This window comes from Saccoglossus kowalevskii, chromosome 5 (assembly GCF_978046115.1).
Source record: "Saccoglossus kowalevskii chromosome 5, keSacKowa6.1, whole genome shotgun sequence".
In the NCBI taxonomy this organism is placed as follows: Eukaryota; Metazoa; Hemichordata; class Enteropneusta; family Harrimaniidae; genus Saccoglossus; species Saccoglossus kowalevskii.
Window position 1 is genome coordinate 36,087,829 of NC_140645.1, and position 19,106 is coordinate 36,106,934.

Sequence of the window (19,106 nt, forward strand, 5' to 3'; positions counted from 1 at the left end):
ACGACATCTCGTATTCCATATGTTGTCACTTTGTCCAGTATCAGCATTACGTAATGTAACGACATCTCGTATTCCTTAAGCTGTCACTTTGTCCAGTATCAGTATCACGTAATGTAACGACATCTCGTATTCCTTATGCTGTCACTTTGTCCAGTATCAGTATCACGTAATGTAACGACATCTCGTATTCCTTATGCTGTCACTTAGTCCAGTATCAGTATCACGTAATGTAACGACATCTCGTATTCCTTATGCTGTCACTTTGTCCAGTATCAGTATCACGTAATGTAACGACATCTCGTATTCCTTATGCTGTCACTTTGTCCAGTATCAGTATCACGTAATGTAACGACATCTCGTATTCCTTATGCTGTCACTTTGTCCAGTATCAGTATCACGTAATGTAACGACATCTCGTATTCCTTATGCTGTCACTTAGTCCAGTATCAGTATCACGTAATGTAACGACATCTCGTATTCCTTATGCTGTCACTTTGTCCAGTATCAGTATCACGTAATGTAATGACATCTCGTATTCCTTATGCTGTCACTTTGTCCAGTATCAGCATTACGTAATGTAACGACATCTCGTATTCCTTATGCTGTCACTTTGTCCAGTATCAGCATTACGTAATGTAACGACATCTCGTATTCCTTATGCTGTCACTTTGTCCAGTATCAGCATTACGTAATGTAACGACATCTCGTATTCCTTATGCTGTCACTTTGTCCAGTATCAGTATCACGTAATGTAACGACATCTCGTATTCCTTATGCTGTCACTTTGTCCAGTATCAGTATCACGTAATGTAACGACATCTCGTATTCCTTATGCTGTCACTTTGTCCAGTATCAGCATTACGTAATGTAACGACATCTCGTATTCCTTATGCTGTCACTTAGTCCAGTATCAGTATCACGTAATGTAACGACATCTCGTATTCCTTATGCTGTCACTTTGTCCAGTATCAGTATCACGTAATGTAACGACATCTCGTATTCCTTATGCTGTCACTTTGTCCAGTATCAGTATCACGTAATGTAACGACATCTCGTATTCCTTATGCTGTCACTTTGTCCAGTATCAGTATCACGTAATGTAACGACATCTCGTATTCCTTATGCTGTCACTTTGTCGTATGTAGTCCATGTAGTACACGTTGTTCTTATTGGTGATGTCCGTACTTCTGCAAAATAGCGGACTACACAATCATCCGTGATGACCATCCGTGACACAGTGGTCTACGTAACCATCTGTCACTTGCAATTTGTACTTAGGGAAGATATAAGGCGTATCACTTGAACATGAATGAGATTTTCAAATGTGTGTTTCGTTAATTCGGCGTGGCGGTCAAATCACGTGACAAATCACAACGAGCTTTTCAAACTTGAATGCAAAATTCAGATCAATTGGGTGAGTGACTTTGAACGAAAATACTGTTCTGCTTGTTTTAATAATAATAATAATAATAATAATTTTCAATAGTGCATCTTTTTATTTTGGTAAGGGATAACCCGTGATGAAGATAAGAATAATTACGTTGATATGAATACGTTGTCTCGGCAACATACGAGCCAACCCATTATCTCGATAGGTTGTACAACTACGTGTTACCCTCCAAGCAGGTGTGTTTTGTGGACATGCGTGAATTACCTTCTTATCTTTATTGTTTCCTGTCTTATTTGACGTCTCATTATTGCGTTACACGTATGTTATTCGAATACATCCCATAATACTACCTATCGGTTGGTATTTAATTAAATTCTCCGCCTAGCACATTTGTTGATTTCCATGCCTTTCAGCCATTAGTGACAAAAGTCACGTGATTCCCTCTAATTAGTATTCACTGCCTTTGACAGGAACTACAATAGGCAGACAAAGCAGGCTACATAAGCACACATAGACGCGGATCAACAGTGTAACTGTAAGAAAGGGAAAGGACGGTCCACTCGCTGATCGCTGCTTGACAAGTTGGTTTCTTTCACCGTAATGTTTATCACTGTGCGATATGGAGGTGAGTTTATATTTTAATACAAGTTAGATCCAATATAAGGATTAATACAAGTTAAATCTTGTATAACAAAGAATACAGAGAGCGAATTCGGCGCTCTGTAGTCATCTGTGTTCGGTGTGTAGAATTCATAGCGCTGACATATGTGGCCAGCAAGGCATTGGTGGAAAGTGGAATCGGGTACCAACCATGTCGCTGTAAACAACCTTAGGTGTAATTGTCATGGTTGAAGTATTCACACGCTGTATGTATACACGTACATGTATTGTATACACTGAAGCACAATATCACATTGCTACCAGGAACCCATTGCTAATAGCAGAGTTATTGTTAAGAAGTACAGCGTGAAATTTTCAGCAATGCCATGGTGACGGAAACCATGTCGAAACACAATTACTGGTAGTTTTATGCAGATGGGACATAATAGATACCGCAAATAAAATTTAATAGTCAAGGAATTTAATTACTACTTTGACAATCGTATAGTTCTTTCAATAAATCCTGCTATATAAGCATGTCAATGAATTGAACGAGCACGTGGTTAGGGTTTATTTTTATTTATGTCCAAATAAATTAAACTGCGTAGCCGTGACAGCGATACTAGTAATAATATTATTGACAATACACCAGTAACTACACACTCTTACTATTGATTACAATGACTACAAATGTATCCTAGTTGTCAAGGTAAAATAATACTTTTTCTTGGATTGAACTGTTAACGTAACAACGCTATTTACAGTGCACTGCAAGATTTATCGTAACAACACCATTTACAGTGCACTACAAGATTTATCGTAACGCCATTTACAGTGCACTACAAGATTTATCGTAACGCCATTTACAGTGCACTACAAGATTTATCGTAACGCTATTTACAGTGCACTACAAGATTTATCGTAACGCCATTTACAGTGCACTACAAGATTTAACGTAACAACGCTATTTACAGTGCACTACAAGATTTATCGTAACGCCATTTACAGTGCACTACAAGATTTAACGTAATAACGCTATTTACAGTGCACTACAAGATTTATCGTAACGCCATTTACAGTGCACTACAAGATTTAACGTAATGTCATTCACACTACACTTCAAGATTTAACGTAACAACACCATTTACAGTATACTTCAAGATTTAACGTAACAACACCATTTACAGTGTACTACAAGATTTAACGTAACAACACTATTTACAGTGCACTACAAGATTTAACGTAACAACATCATTTACAGTGCACTACAATATTTGACGTAACAACATCATTTACAGTACCCTACACGTATTAACGTAACAATACCATTCACAGTACACTACGAGATTTAACGTAACAATACCATTCACAGTATACTACAAGATATAACATAACAAAGCCATTTACAGTGCACTACAAGGTTTATCGTAACGCCATTTACAGTGCACTACAAGATTTATCGTAACGCCATTTACAGTGCACTACAAGATTTATCGTAACGCCATTTACAGTGCACTACAAGATTTAGCGTAACGCCATTCACAGTGCACTACAAGATTTATAGTAACAAAGCCATTTACAGTGCACTACAAGATTTAGCGTAACGCCATTCACAGTGCACTACAAGATTTATCGTAACGCCATTTACAGTGCACTACAGGATTTAACGTAACAACGCCATTCACAGTGCACTACAAGATTTAACGTAACACCATTCACAGTACACTACAGGATTTAACGTAACAACACCATTCACAGTACACTACAAGATTTATCGTAACGCCATTCACAGTGCACTACAAGATTTAACGTAAGAACACCATTTACAGTGCACTACAAGATTTAACGTTACAACACCATTCACAGTACACTACAAGATTTAACGTTACAACACCATTCACAGTACACTACAAGATTTAACGTAACAACATCATTCACAGTATACTACAAGATTTAACGTAACAACACCATTCACAGTACACAAGATTTAACGTAACACTATTCACAGTACACTACAAGATTTAACGTAACAACACCATTCACAGTGCACTACAAGATTTAACGTAACAACACCATTCACAGTACACTACCAGATTTAACGTAACAACACCATTCACAGTACACTACAAGATTTAACGTAACAACATCATTCACAGTACCCTACACGTGTTAACGTAACAACACTATTTACAGTACACTACAAGATTTAACGTAACAACACCATTCACAGTACACTACAAGATTTAACGTAACAACATCATTCACAGTACCCTACACGTGTTAACGTAACAACACCATTTACAGTACACTACAAGATTTAACGTAACAACACCATTTACAGTGCACAACAAGATTTAACGTTACAACACCATTCACAGTACACTACAAGATTTAACGTAACACCATTCACAGTACACTACAATATTTAACGTAACACCGTCATTAACAGTGCACTAAGAATGAACGAACATATACTGTAGTAATGACGTCAGTGAACCAATATTTGCATAGTGTCACACCATGGGATGTAGTATACATTGTTTACCACTAACCGCACCCTCTCAAAATAGACGTGAAGTAGACAATGCCGCACTGACTGTGATAGTAATGGCTACACACCTGTGAGTATTCTATTCTATTCTATTCTATTCTATTCTATTCTATTCTATTCTATTCTATTCTATTCTATTCTATGTCGACCAATATACCAGAAAATATTTTGATCTAGAATCAGAAAACTAATAAAATCGGTTAATTGCCGAGCTGTACTTTGTTTCTCCTGAGAGGTGTAACCTTATTGTGACATCAATATCAACACTACCCTTGGGGTCGAGGCTGTGCTAGTCAGAACAATACCACTGGTAGGTACTACTACACTCGCAATGCGGTATGATAATAGACTATTAATGAATCAATCAGGTATTTGCTGACAATGAAATATATCACTCTTTGAAATGAAGTTTGACGTGATTATATTCATACATGCCTAAACACAGCAGTGGTATATTCTATTACACGTTTAAATATATCATATGCCAACATCGTGGTCTGACAACATCGTGGTCTGACAACACCTTGGTCTGACAACATCGTGGTTTGACAATATCGTGGTTTGACAGTATCGTGTCTGGCTGCATCGTGTTTTGACAACATCGTGGTTTGACAATATTGTTGTCTGACTGCATCATGGTTTGACAACATCGTGGTCTGACAACATCGTGGTCTGACAACATCGTGGTTCGACTGCGTCAATGACAACATCGTGGTTTGACAACATTGTGGTTTGACTGCGTCGTTGACAACATCGTGGTTTGACTGCGTCGTTGACAACATCGTGGTTTGACAACATCGTGGTTTGACTGCGTCGTTGACAACATCGTGGTCTGTGTAGATAACAACATCGTGGTCTGACGTTTGATATGGACTTGCAAGCTCTTGAAATCTACTGGTCATGGTCTGTTTAAATATTATCTGCAGCCACGGTCATATTTGCTACTCTGATAATGCCTAGATGAAAATTTCCTCCCCGATTTAGGTTAAACTGCCGTCGATTTGGGGCACATTTTGTACAACGTCAAATTGTCAAAACAGTTTCGAAATTAGAACCCCTTTTTTAATCAAAACGTAGACCAAAAGAAGACGTTATATGATGCTAGTCTAAGGTGGCATTGCTATAAAAAAAACATCGGTGAGATGGAAGTGGAAGACTCAATAGTATTTAATAATAACACATATCATGCATCAATTGTGAATTTCAATTACATCCATCCCAAAAGTATCCATGACAACGCGGATTGTGTATTCATACGAGCATTGTCATGGTAACATCGCATAACATGAAGCGGTAATTAATACAATTAATGTTTTTTGTTTCATTCAATTTTCCATTAACCTTAGATTTATCATATTTCGATCAATGCATACGCAGATAGATAAGACGCGCTTGCATTGTGAATATTTATTATCATCCATTGTTGAAAGATATTGCTACTATCTCGTAATGGTTTCATATATCACCAAATTAAATATCGCTTTCGTCTCATTTGTCAAATTGCTGTAGCGAGTCAATCAGACAATCGAGGAATTTGAAGTAGCTAGTTTATTTATTCATATCTATATTTATATTTATATTTATAGTTATTATTATTAGTAGTATTGTTATTATTATTATTATCATTATTATAACAAGCAAAACAGTATTTTCGTTCAAAGTCACTCATCTAATTGATCAGAACTTTGCTTTGTAACATATATGGTCGTAGTACATTCAAGTTTAAAAAGCTCGTTATGATGTGTCACGTGATTTGACCGCCACACCGAATTATAGATGTCTACGTGTTGCGTGTACGTTTCGTTAGCACGTGGCTGTTGCCAACTTTATCTCGGCGTGTTTTCACAAGTCACTGGAGCGAAAGATTGCTTAAAATTGTACTCGTGATTTAATGACATTTGACCTCGACCTATCCATCGTTATATAATGGCATTAAGTCAGGCATGAACTGTTACAGAGTACTGTAAAATGACTAATTTTCACTGGGTTTAAATTTCACTGATTTACCATTTCGGGCATATTCAGTGGGTTTTAAATTCACGGTTTCGTCATTTAGATAATATGTTCTATGCTAAATTTTACATATTCACTGGGTTTTAATTTAGCGCATTTTTCCAGTCAGCGAAATAAGCTAAATTAAAACCCAGTGAATAATTACCCCCTTTACAGTATGTAGCGTGTCACGTGACTGGGTCTCCCCTGACATCGGGAAACATTCCGTTATTATGCACGCAAACCTGGGACCAAACGGGTCACATTCTTAGGTGATTTCCTATTGTTAACGCCATGAGAAATGAGACCCCGAGAGACAATATATTTTATTGTGATTTTCTATAAAAAAAACGCAGACCCAGAGCCGAAATTGCATAACTGGATAAGTAAAGTTAAAAAACACACGTCATTTGGTGGCCGGAGGTTTAAGTTCATACACATTATACCTATCATAACGTCAAGGTATGTTGAATAAAATAGTTTAAAGCGCGGCAGTCGTCGCGCTGCGCATGTGCGACATTTGTGTTGATAAACATTGATTTTCCCACAATGCAATGCGCTCGTATAATGGAAATTATGAGTATGAGGTTTTACCTGGTCGCGACTTGCACTAATTACCGCTGGTGACCCTTTCGATACCTTTCAATCAACTAATTAAAACTTCGTAACGTGTCAGTTCGTACTCGTTGATCTGCGCAACTGTCAAAGTCGCCCTCTTTGTTTATATGTGATCCATATATCTCGCACATGCGTGGCGCGACGACTACCGTCCTTTAAGTTCAATTTCATTGAAAGTATTTTAACTAGATACAGATGACTGCAAATAGCAGCAATATCCAAACTGACTGCAATTGCCAACAACATCCAAAATGACTGCAATTGACAGCAACACGAAAATGACTGCAATTGGCAGCAACACGAAAATGACTGCAATTGGCAGCAACATAAAAATGACTGCAATTGGCAGCAACACTTGAAATGACTGCAATTGGCAGCAACACTTGAAATGACTGCAATTGGAAGCAACACTTTAAATGACTTCAATTGGCAGCAACACTTGAAATTACTGCAATTGGCAGCAACACTTGAAATTACTGCAATTGGCAGCAACACTTGAAATGACTGCAATTGGCAGCAACACTTGAAATGACTGCAATTGGCAGCAACACTTGAAATGACTGCAATTGGAAGCAACACTTTAAATGACTTCAATTGGCAGCAACACTTGAAATTACTGCAATTGGAAGCAACACTTGAAATGACTGCAATTGGAAGCAACACTTGAAATTACTGCAATTGGAAGCAACACTTGAAATGACTGCAATTGATAGCAACATTCGAGATGACTGCAATTGGCAGCAACATCCAAAATGACTGCAATTGGCAGCAACATTCAAAATTACTGCAATTGGAAGCAACACTTGAAATGACTTCAATTGGAAGCAACACTTGAAATGACTTCAATTGGAAGCAACACTTGAAATGACTTCAATTGGAAGCAACACTTGAAATGACTTCAATTGGCAGCAACACTTGAAATGACTTCAATTGGAAGCAACACTTGAAATGACTTCAATTGGAAGCAACACTTGAAATGACTTCAATTGGAAGCAACACTTGAAATGACTGCAATTGGAAGCAACACTTGAAATGACTTCAATTGGAAGCAACACTTGAAATGACTTCAATTGGCAGCAACACTTGAAATGACTGCAATTGGAAGCAACACTTGAAATGACTTCAATTGGAAGCAACACTTGAAATGACTTCAATTGGAAGCAACACTTGAAATGACTTCAATTGGAAGCAACACTTGAAATGACTTCAATTGGCAGCAACACTTGAAATGACTGCAATTGGCAGCAACACTTGAAATGACTGCAATTGGAAGCAACACTTGAAATGACTTCAATTGGAAGCAACACTTGAAATGACTTCAATTGGAAGCAACACTTGAAATGACTTCAATTGGAAGCAACACTTGAAATGACTTCAATTGGAAGCAACATCCAAAATGACTGCAATTGGAAGCAACACTTGAAATGACTGCAATTGGAAGCAACACTTGAAATGACTTCAATTGGAAGCAACACTTGAAATGACTTCAATTGGAAGCAACATCCAAAATTACTGCAATTGGAAGCAACACTTGAAATTACTGCAATTGGAAGCAACACTTGAAATGACTTCAATTGGCAGCAACACTTGAAATGACTGCAATTGGAAGCAACACTTGAAATGACTTCAATTGGAAGCAACACTTGAAATGACTTCAATTGGAAGCAACACTTGAAATGACTGCAATTGGAAGCAACACTTGAAATGACTGCAATTGGAAGCAACACTTGAAATGACTTCAATTGGAAGCAACACTTGAAATGACTTCAATTGGAAGCAACACTTGAAATGACTTCAATTGGAAGCAACACTTGAAATGACTGCAATTGGAAGCAACACTTGAAATGACTTCAATTGGAAGCAACACTTGAAATGACTTCAATTGGAAGCAACACTTGAAATGACTTCAATTGGAAGCAACATCCAAAATGACTGCAATTGGAAGCAACACTTGAAATGACTGCAATTGGAAGCAACACTTTAAATGACTTCAATTGGCAGCAACACTTGAAATTACTGCAATTGGAAGCAACACTTGAAATGACTGCAATTGGAAGCAACACTTTAAATGACTTCAATTGGCAGCAACACTTGAAATTACTGCAATTGGAAGCAACACTTTAAATGACTTCAATTGGCAGCAACACTTGAAATTACTGCAATTGGAAGCAACACTTGAAATGACTGCAATTGGAAGCAACACTTGAAATGACTTCAATTGGCAGCAACACTTGAAATGACTGCAATTGGAAGCAACACTTGAAATGACTTCAATTGGCAGCAACACTTGAAATGACTTCAATTGGAAGCAACACTTGAAATGACTTCAATTGGAAGCAACATCCAAAATGACTGCAATTGGAAGCAACACTTGAAATGACTGCAATTGGAAGCAACACTTTAAATGACTTCAATTGGCAGCAACACTTGAAATTACTGCAATTGAAAGCAACACTTGAAATGACTGCAATTGGAAGCAACACTTTAAATGACTTCAATTGGCAGCAACACTTGAAATTACTGCAATTGGAAGCAACACTTTAAATGACTTCAATTGGCAGCAACACTTGAAATTACTGCAATTGGAAGCAACACTTGAAATGACTGCAATTGGAAGCAACACTTGAAATGACTTCAATTGGCAGCAACACTTGAAATGACTGCAATTGGAAGCAACACTTGAAATGACTTCAATTGGCAGCAACATCCAAAATGACTGCAATTGGAAGCAACACTTGAAATGACTTCAATTGGAAGCAACACTTTAAATGACTTCAATTGGCAGCAACACTTGAAATTACTGCAATTGGAAGCAACACTTTAAATGACTTCAATTGGCAGCAACACTTGAAATTACTGCAATTGGAAGCAACACTTGAAATGACTGCAATTGGAAGCAACACTTGAAATGACTTCAATTGGCAGCAACACTTGAAATGACTGCAATTGGAAGCAACACTTGAAATGACTTCAATTGGCAGCAACATCCAAAATGACTGCAATTGGAAGCAACACTTGAAATGACTTCAATTGGAAGCAACACTTTAAATGACTTCAATTGGAAGCAACACTTGAAATTACTGCAATTGGAAGCAACACTTGAAATGACTGCAATTGGCAGCAACATCCAAAATTACTGCAAATGTCAGCAACATTCGAGATGACTGCAATTGGCAGCAACATCCAAAATGACCTCAATTGGCAGCAACGTCCGAGGTGATTTTAAAATAAGAAATAAATTGGATTTGAAAATTTAAGTAGTAGATATATACTCCTTGCAAATCGAGTCGATGCCGTATTTTGGATCTTTGTTGTTTTTCGGTTCAAACACTACATAAATTCTTTTTGAATAGCTGGCTATTCGACCTGTAAACACCATTCATTTATAATTGAATTTTTGGTCTAAAGAGCACATGTTTGCATTGGCAGTGACAGTATAATACTGAACCCAGTACATTGTTTACCTTATCTATTGATAAACCACAAATACTCTATTCATATTCGATGAAAGTAATCGCATAAACAACAAACAAACAAAACCGTGTTTCCAACATAATAAGCCATGTAAACACAGTGCTGGATACGCTAGGAATAAGAGACAATTGTAAAAACATTGTCCAATTGAGAGGACCTGCTAATGAGGTCAGTTGTCGAGGACGCCCGGGAGGACGCCCAATAATTGACGTCATAGCAAACACATTTTACGATAACTCACACTCCATTGTGTAGCAAACACACAGCTAATGATAACTCACACTCCATTGTGTAGCAAACACACATTTTACGATAACTCATACTCCAGTGTGTAGCAAACACACATTTTACGATAACTCATACTCCAGTGTGTAGCAAACACACAGTTTACGATAACGCATACTCCAGTGTGTAGCAGACACACATTTTACGATAACTCATACTCCAGTGTGTAGCAGACACACATTTTACGATAACTCATACTCCAGTGTGTAGCAAACACACATTTTACGATAACTCATACTCCAGTGTGTAGCAAACACACATTTTACGATAACTCATACTCCAGTGTGTAGCAAACGCACATTTTACGATAACTCATACTCCAGTGTGTAGCAAACGCACATTTTACGATAACTCATACTCCAGTGTGTAGCAAACGCACATTTTACGATAACTCATACTCCAGTGTGTAGCAAACGCACATTTTACGATAACTCATACTCCAGTGTGTAGCAAACACACATTTTACGATATCTCATACTCCAGTGTGTAGCAGACACAGTTTACGATAACTCATACTCCAGTGTGTAGCAAACACACATTTTACGATATCTCATACTCCAGTGTGTAGCAAACACACAGTTTACGATAACTCATACTCCAGTGTGTAGCAAACGCACATTTTACGATAACTCATACTCCAGTGTGTAGCAAACGCACATTTTACGATAACTCATACTCCAGTGTATAGCAAACGCACATTTTACGATAACTCCATACTCCAGTGTGTAGCAAACGCACATTTTACGATAACTCATACTCCAGTGTGTAGCAAACACACATTTTACGATATCTCATACTCCAGGGTGTAGCAAACACACAGTTTACGATAACTCATACTCCAGTGTGTAGCAAACGCACATTTTACGATATCTCATACTCCAGTGTGTAGCAGACACAGTTTACGATAACTCATACTCCAGAGTGTAGCAACCATAATATCATTTGCAGCTGGGCGAATTATCCTCGTATATGCTGTCGAAATCTGTCTTTATTTTACTTAATTCTTAGTATATTCATCACATTGATTTTTTACAGTGTTTATTTGTCATGGCAAATACGTATTGACAATTCTAGAGATTGGCTATGAATATTTTAAAATGTACATGTAATTAAATTACTTTATCGCGTAATTTAAACACGACATATTTCATTATATAGCCTTATTGATTTTAAACGAGATCCTATGTTTGGACAAGTCTATTTAGATATTCAATTCACTGTGATTAGATTGTGGCTTCTATTCCCATGGTTTACTCAGCAGTTTACTCACTCAGCAGTGAGAAAAAAAATTGTGCTCGGTTGTGATACTCGTCGAATTTTTGCTTGTTCGACAATTGTGTCTAGTCGGAGGATCGTCTTCCCTGTGCTCACAGTATTCGTGGCTGTTAGATAATGGTGTCTAGTCGGAGGGAACGTCTTCCCTGTCCTCACAGTATTTCTGGTTGTTCGATAATGGTGTCTAGTCGGAGGGAACGTCTTCCCTGTCCTCACAGTATTTCTGGTTGTTCGACAATTGTGTCTAGTCGGAGGATCGTCTTCCCTGTACTCACAGTATTCGTGGCTGTTCGATAATGGTGTCTAGTCGGAGAGAACGTCTTCCCCGTCCTCATAGTATTTTGTCCCAATGAGTCTCGGATTAGTCGACAATGTGCTTTCAAACTAGCAAACACACTGGTGTCGTAATATATCCAATTCGTATTTGAATTATTTTACTTCAACGTAGCAATTGGTATTATTTTGTTTCTTTCTTTCTTTATATAAGTATACATAGCTTGAGAGACCACACCGAAGTACTTTTCTCAGTACCAATAGATCAGTGGTTAATGTTTCTCGGCAGGACCGTTCACCATAAGAGAATGGGGCAAGGGGATAGCTGGTACAGGTTACAGAAAATAAAAAAAGGCATTACGTTTTTACATGAAATAAAATAAAAGTTCCATTTACAGTAAAAAATAGGTTTTTACACTTTACAGATTAAGCAAATTCCTAATTACATTTTTATAATATCTTTGATAATGTGTACCCGGCATACTCAAGTAAAGGTGGTGCGCGTCTTGTCACAGAATAAAGCCCAGTACATGAGCTTATCAAATGGTGAATGTAATCTTGTTTAATATCAGAGGTTAGTCACATGACTTACATGTCGGCTACATCATTTTGTTGTTTCTCAACAAGTGGTCTCTGACATTTATTTCTTAAGCCTAGATAGACATTTGAAAAAATATTTTTTACAATAAATACAATATTAATCAATATTAACTTCCTCTTTAAAAACAAAGTCTTTAATCATTCCGTTATATAGGAATGGCATATTTCATGACACTTCGTTATACCGAAATTCTTCGGAGAAATGCAAAATTAATTTCACTTCAGGTGATTTTTCTTAGTTTAGATTCACTGTCACAATTGCTGTGTTTGTCGATGATATATGTGTGGGTAGGGCATGACTAAACTGCAATCATGAAAATGTTCTTCTGAATCAGAATGTCATTTTTTAATTAAAAAAACTATATTTTTCCATGGTGATTGTGACATTTACGACAATCTACATGTTTCCATTCATAGTACAAAAAACCATGTGAAAGTAGTTTACAAATTCGAGTAAAGTCTGATTTTCGTTCTGTTGAATTATATTTCTAATTTGTTTTGTTTTTTTAATTAAAATGCTGAGCAGATTTAACAAGTTTGATTTCATGTGAAAATAGATAAATAGATTAAAGCGCCATGTCATTGGTGGTTCTGTCGCCGGCCTGAAATCAATCAAAAATGAACCTCGGCATATCTTGAATTCAATCAGTGTTACGTCACAATAACGTCAACAGGTCGTCGTAATTGTTGCATAAATTAGGCTGTGGCGTGATACAAAGTATGAATTCAATATACTAGTAAGCTGAGATTTATTCTTACTGATTTCAGGCTGGTGAGAGTTCTCTAAATGTAAAGTGACAAACAACAGATGTAAATTCCTTCGCTTATTCGATTCTAATATTTTGTATTCCTTCTCACAAGTTTTCAGAATATATATATCTCATTTTGTGATTAACCACACCCTTTTGAAATTTGTGAAAATAAAAAATGCACTTTAATTTTGTTCAAAATGCCGATAACAAATAGCTCATCATTTAGGATTGCTGTGACAAGAATATTGTCGTTTTAGGGATTTATTTATTTGCTGTTTTTAACAACAAAAATGTGATATTCATCCCTAAATTCGACTACTTTACTATTTGTAGGGGGTTGCATACAACATTACGGCCAAGTATACTGTATCCATAGTCAGGTGACATCCAAATGTTCTGTATACCATAGTCACGTGACTGATAATTCGCCCACGCATCAATTATTTACCTATGGAAAATAAACCGGAAAGTGTGATTTCTGTTGGATGATTTAAAGCTGGAGAGTTGTCACCTACGCATGCGTCATATGGCCATAGCGTGTCATTGTTTACAAACAAGCGTTTACCCATGAGCCTTTGCGTGTTTAGCGTGGGTTGTTATCGTCGCTTGGGACTCAATTCCCGCGCGTGCGCAGGTGACAACCCTCCCGCTTTATCTTGACCCTGCATAACCCCCGAAACCATTCTGATGTTTACATTTTATGATTTCAGATTCTGAAGAAGCTTTATTTAACCCAAATTGTAGAACAATGTTATTATTAGAAAACATTAAACAAAGATGTCACTGTGCAGAAGATGGTGAGTTATTTTATTTATTTATTTATTTATTTATTTATTTATACGTGAAAGTGTAATTTTCAACATTCGGATACAGTTCAAATTATGACGTCACGACGGAAATCTCATGGCAATATCTGATAAATATATGATATATTCTAATGTTTATTATATGTATATCATCATTATCTGTCGGATGCACAATTCGTCTGGCATGCGGCCATTATCAGAATTATCATCCGTTTACTACAAATTGACTACGTTATTACAAGAAAAAGATATAATTTAAATTGTGTAACACATTCGTTTAATAAGTGTGAGTGATATGTCATAACATATATGACAAAGTCGACGTATGGACTAAAAATAATGTTACGTTTTGCTTTAGTTGAAGTGGATCTTTCCGATAACGAAGGCAATGTTAAGTATCTAAATGTAGCAGAATCATTACAGAAATATGCAAATGAGATACTGAAAGAAAGAGAAACATTCGTTTTAGTCAGAGTCGAACGTAAGTAACTTACTTTCATACCACGCACTCTGTCAGTCGTCTAAAGGGTCTTATAAGTTTGCCTCTTGTGTTTTAGTTTGATCAAAGAGTGGTATAATGTAGCCTACATCTTGTTTGAAAAATAAGAGCGTCAGATAAACCTTACAGAATCATTACATACTGGAAATTGGGTTGACAATAACAAGTCCGTCGGTGAGGGCGCACTATCTCACGCCGATTACTGGTACGTGCTACTGGTATGTCACGACGGTGTTAGTATTTTCCTGAAAAGCCCCGCCTGCAATTCCGTTTTACACTGTCGATGTGTGCCATAGATGACATACTTATTCTGTTTAAATATTCTGTATACACTTTAATTCACAGGTCTTGATGAAAACAGTAAACCCCAATACTACCCTCTACTCAATGACGATACGATCGACGCTTCTTTCTTGGGTAAGAATACAATAAGTTTTGAATAGGTCGATAAACCCAATTAATAGCACAATTATCATATATATTCTAATTAACAACATTGATATTAGCGAATGCTCTGCACTCTAATCGAATGGAATCACAAGTATGAGGTTTGACCTGGGCGCGACTTGCACTAATCACCTAAAAATACCTAACTAAAGCTTGGTAACGTCTCGGTTTGTACTCGTTGGTCTGCCCAACAGTCAAAGTCGCCATTTTTGTTTATATGAGACCCATATATCTCGTGCATGCGTGGCGCGACGACTATCGCCCTTTAAGTAATACGTAATGCTGTAATTTTAGAAATGTGATAGTTTCCATAGTAACGTTATATTGCTGTACTGTGCGTTGTTGTGAATTCCATGGTGCCTCTAAGTGTAACCAAGTGATGTATGGGATATCTAACATGTGCCACCACAGATGAAATGCACCCTCTTTGTAACACAATGATGCACGTGACACCTGTAAAAACTGGTGAGCACAGATTAGACGGAACAAATATGTGTTAGTAATTTTAAATGAGAGGTGTTCACATACACATCAGAAACTTTTGTTCACGTTCATTTTTCAATATACATGTATTTCCACATCTAATTAAACCATATGTAATAAGTTGAATATAATGGACGAATGTTGTCTTCGTGGTAAGCTGACTTTTGTAGATTAGGACTGACACAGTCACGAAACCCATATTCAACTCTCTTGGTGAATGATAGTTCTGTGTGCAATCTCGTATAACACGAGATATAGCCGGCATTCGGACCTCCACCCAGCGTGACGTCACAGTGAAACACTGTTCCCATTGTGTATTTGTTATTGTGCAATGTAATTTCTATCGCAACGAAATATGTGTGTGTTTTAGAGTTAGCAATCATCGTCGTGGTCATATTGTGGTCTAGACGTGTTCATTCTGTTTGATCCAATCATGGCGTTGTTAACAACTGCCATACTTATTGTTAATTGGCAGAACGGTGGAATGTCATTTTAATTAGTCGGGTGATAACAATTTGTACGTTCTATTCACCTACGACACTCAACACACATTGCCATGGTAACAGAGAAGGTTTTAAACACAAAATATGCATGTGGCAATTATTCAGTGGATTTACAAAATGTGTTACATAATGTCACGTGACATATAACCTTATATTTTCTTACCTGCAGCCAAACTATCAAGTAAAGATAATGCCGGGTCACAAAGTGGTAAACGAAAGAAACGTGGTGACAAAGATGGTCTTAAAACCAGCCAAGCCAACACTAGAGGGCGATCAGGATTCAAAGTTGCACCTCCACCTGGCCCAGCTAAATCGACCACACCAACAGGAAAAAGAAAGAAATAGATCAAACCAACGAAAAACAAATCGTATAAATCTGCAATATTTATACACATATACGTGTATTTATTCTTAGTAGTTCTTGTCGAAATGTATCATGTGACCTTAGTACACGTACTTCGAGACAACAACTGTATGTGCATGTAGGCCACCACACTGGAATGTCGTTTGCATAATGACGTCATGTGCGTATACAATCAATGACGTCATGGCAATTTAATTTGTGTGTCGCTATCGAAGTGATTCCAATATATGGATGTATGAGGGCGTCCTCTTACAATGTTTTATTTTCCTGTGCGTGTGGGCGTGATGACTCGATAGATTCGGCATCACTTGTACAGCATTGAGTGATTTTCAGTTACATTACAGTTATTGGACGGCAATAGTAGATTTCTAAATAAAGATAGATTATATAACCAACACTTCGCGGTTCTTAAGAATGTATAAATCTGTTTATGCTGAATGTTAGATTGGGTAGTGATAGGAACTGTATTAAAATGAACACGCAGCAGTTTAGAATTAGTGAATGATACATGTTGGATGGCATGGCAACCAAAATATCAGCTGTATGTGTATAAACTAGTCTACTGAATCTCAAATTCAACATGTACTTTGAACAGGCGACGTAACCAGGGTCTTCGGACTGGAATACAATTTGTCGAATTATATTCTAAACAAATAGTCGTATTGAATATTGTATCGTATATCTGCTAATGTTACTATAGCTAGAACTCCACCGTAGAAACATGTAACTACGTAAAACCGAATTGGGCGCCCTCTCTGGCTAATTTTAAAATATACATGTATATATATTCGGCATACACTGACATCCAATGAAAGAAATGATTGAATAAATGTTGAATTTATTACATCATATAACCACAAATAAAACGTGTGTTCCTAACTTTTAACAACTAAATACACAGGGAGACAGGTAGTGCAGGGGCGGGTGTCGGATTTTGAAATAGAGAAACATCTTTACAATGACGTCATTGTCGTACTGCATTATGGTGTATGAGCAACGACGAAATCTGGGCTCATCTGGTAAAATGTGATCGGTGAAGCCTGTCTAAACCGAACACCAAATGGCTCTGGCATATTGGTCAGCATTTTCCAAGCATCGACTGGACCTGTCGGTTCAACGGCAGTAATCAGTCTGAATCGAGCCTTTTGTGTGGTTGATTTACATGGGTCTTTGGGGGAAACCTGTCTAAACCGAACATCAAATTGCTCTGGCATATTGGTCAGCATTTTCCAAGCATCGACTGAGCCTGTCGAATCAACGGTAGTAATCAGTCTGAATCGAGCCTTTTGTGTGGTTGATTTACATGGGTCTTTGGGGGAAACCTGTCTAAACCGAACATCAAATTGCTCTGGCATATTGGTCAGCATTTTCCAAGCATCGACTGAGCCTGTCGAATCAACGGTAGTAATCAGTCTGAATCGAGCCTTTTGTGTGGTTGATTTACATGGGTCTTTGGGGGAAACCTGTCTAAACCGAACATCAAATTGCTCTGGCATATTGGTCAGCATTTTCCAAGCATCGACTGAGCCTGTCGAATCAACGGTAGTAATCAGTCTGAATCGAGCCTTTTGTGTGGTTGATTTACATGGGTCTTTGGGGGAAACCTGTCTAAACCGAACATCAAATTGCTCTGGCATATTGGTCAGCATTTTCCAAGCATCGACTGGACCTGTCGAATCAACGGCAGTAATCAGTCTGAATCGAGCCTTTTGTGTGGTTGATTTACATGGGTCTTTGGGGGAAACCTGTCTAAACCGAACACCAAATTGCTCTGGCATATTGGTCAGCATTTTCCAAGCATCGACTGGACCTGTCGAATCAACGGCAGTAATCAGTCTGAATCGAGCCTTTTGTGTGGTTGATTCACATGGGTCTTTGGGGGAAACCTGTCTAAACCGAACACCAGATGGTTCTGGCATATTGGTTAGCATTCGATTCAGATGGGTGTTTGGGGAAAACCTGTTCAAACCGAACACCTTTTGAGTGGTTGATTCACCTGGGTATTTGGGGTCAAACTTGTCTAAACCAAACAAATCCTAACATATTGGCTGGTTATTGTAGGTGTTTTGGACGAAATCTGTCTAAACCGAACACCATAGGATTCTGACGTATTGACTGGTCCACATGGGTGTATTGAATGAAAACTCTCTAAACCGAGCACCATTATGATTGGTTCACATGTTTGTTGTGTTTT

At 37.6% G+C, this 19,106-nt stretch overlaps 1 protein-coding gene across 1 annotated transcript; it reads left to right on the forward strand.

The window, feature by feature from the left end:
• Positions 1–1,869: 1,869 nt before the first annotated feature.
• LOC102806740 (uncharacterized protein CXorf65 homolog) lies at positions 1,870–17,307 on the forward strand. Its single transcript, XM_085499690.1, has 5 exons — positions 1,870–2,015; positions 14,521–14,607; positions 14,975–15,097; positions 15,461–15,532; positions 16,718–17,307. The coding sequence occupies exons 1-5, from the start codon at positions 1,991–1,993 to the stop codon at positions 16,891–16,893; spliced, it is 483 nt and encodes a 160-aa protein (XP_085355816.1). The 5' UTR covers positions 1,870–1,990; the 3' UTR covers positions 16,894–17,307.
• The last annotated feature ends 1,799 nt before the right edge of the window (positions 17,308–19,106 follow it).

What these genes read in the sequence shown, in the direction of transcription:
- LOC102806740 (XM_085499690.1), top strand. Translation starts at nt 1,991, where the DNA reads ATGTTTATCACTGTGCGATATGGAG. An exon ending in ATGTCACTGTGCAGAAGATG is followed by an intron (nt 14,608 to 14,974) that starts GTGAGTTATTTT and finishes GTTTTGCTTTAG; the next exon opens with TTGAAGTGGATCTTTCCGAT. An exon ending in GATCGACGCTTCTTTCTTGG is followed by an intron (nt 15,533 to 16,717) that starts GTAAGAATACAA and finishes TCTTACCTGCAG; the next exon opens with CCAAACTATCAAGTAAAGAT.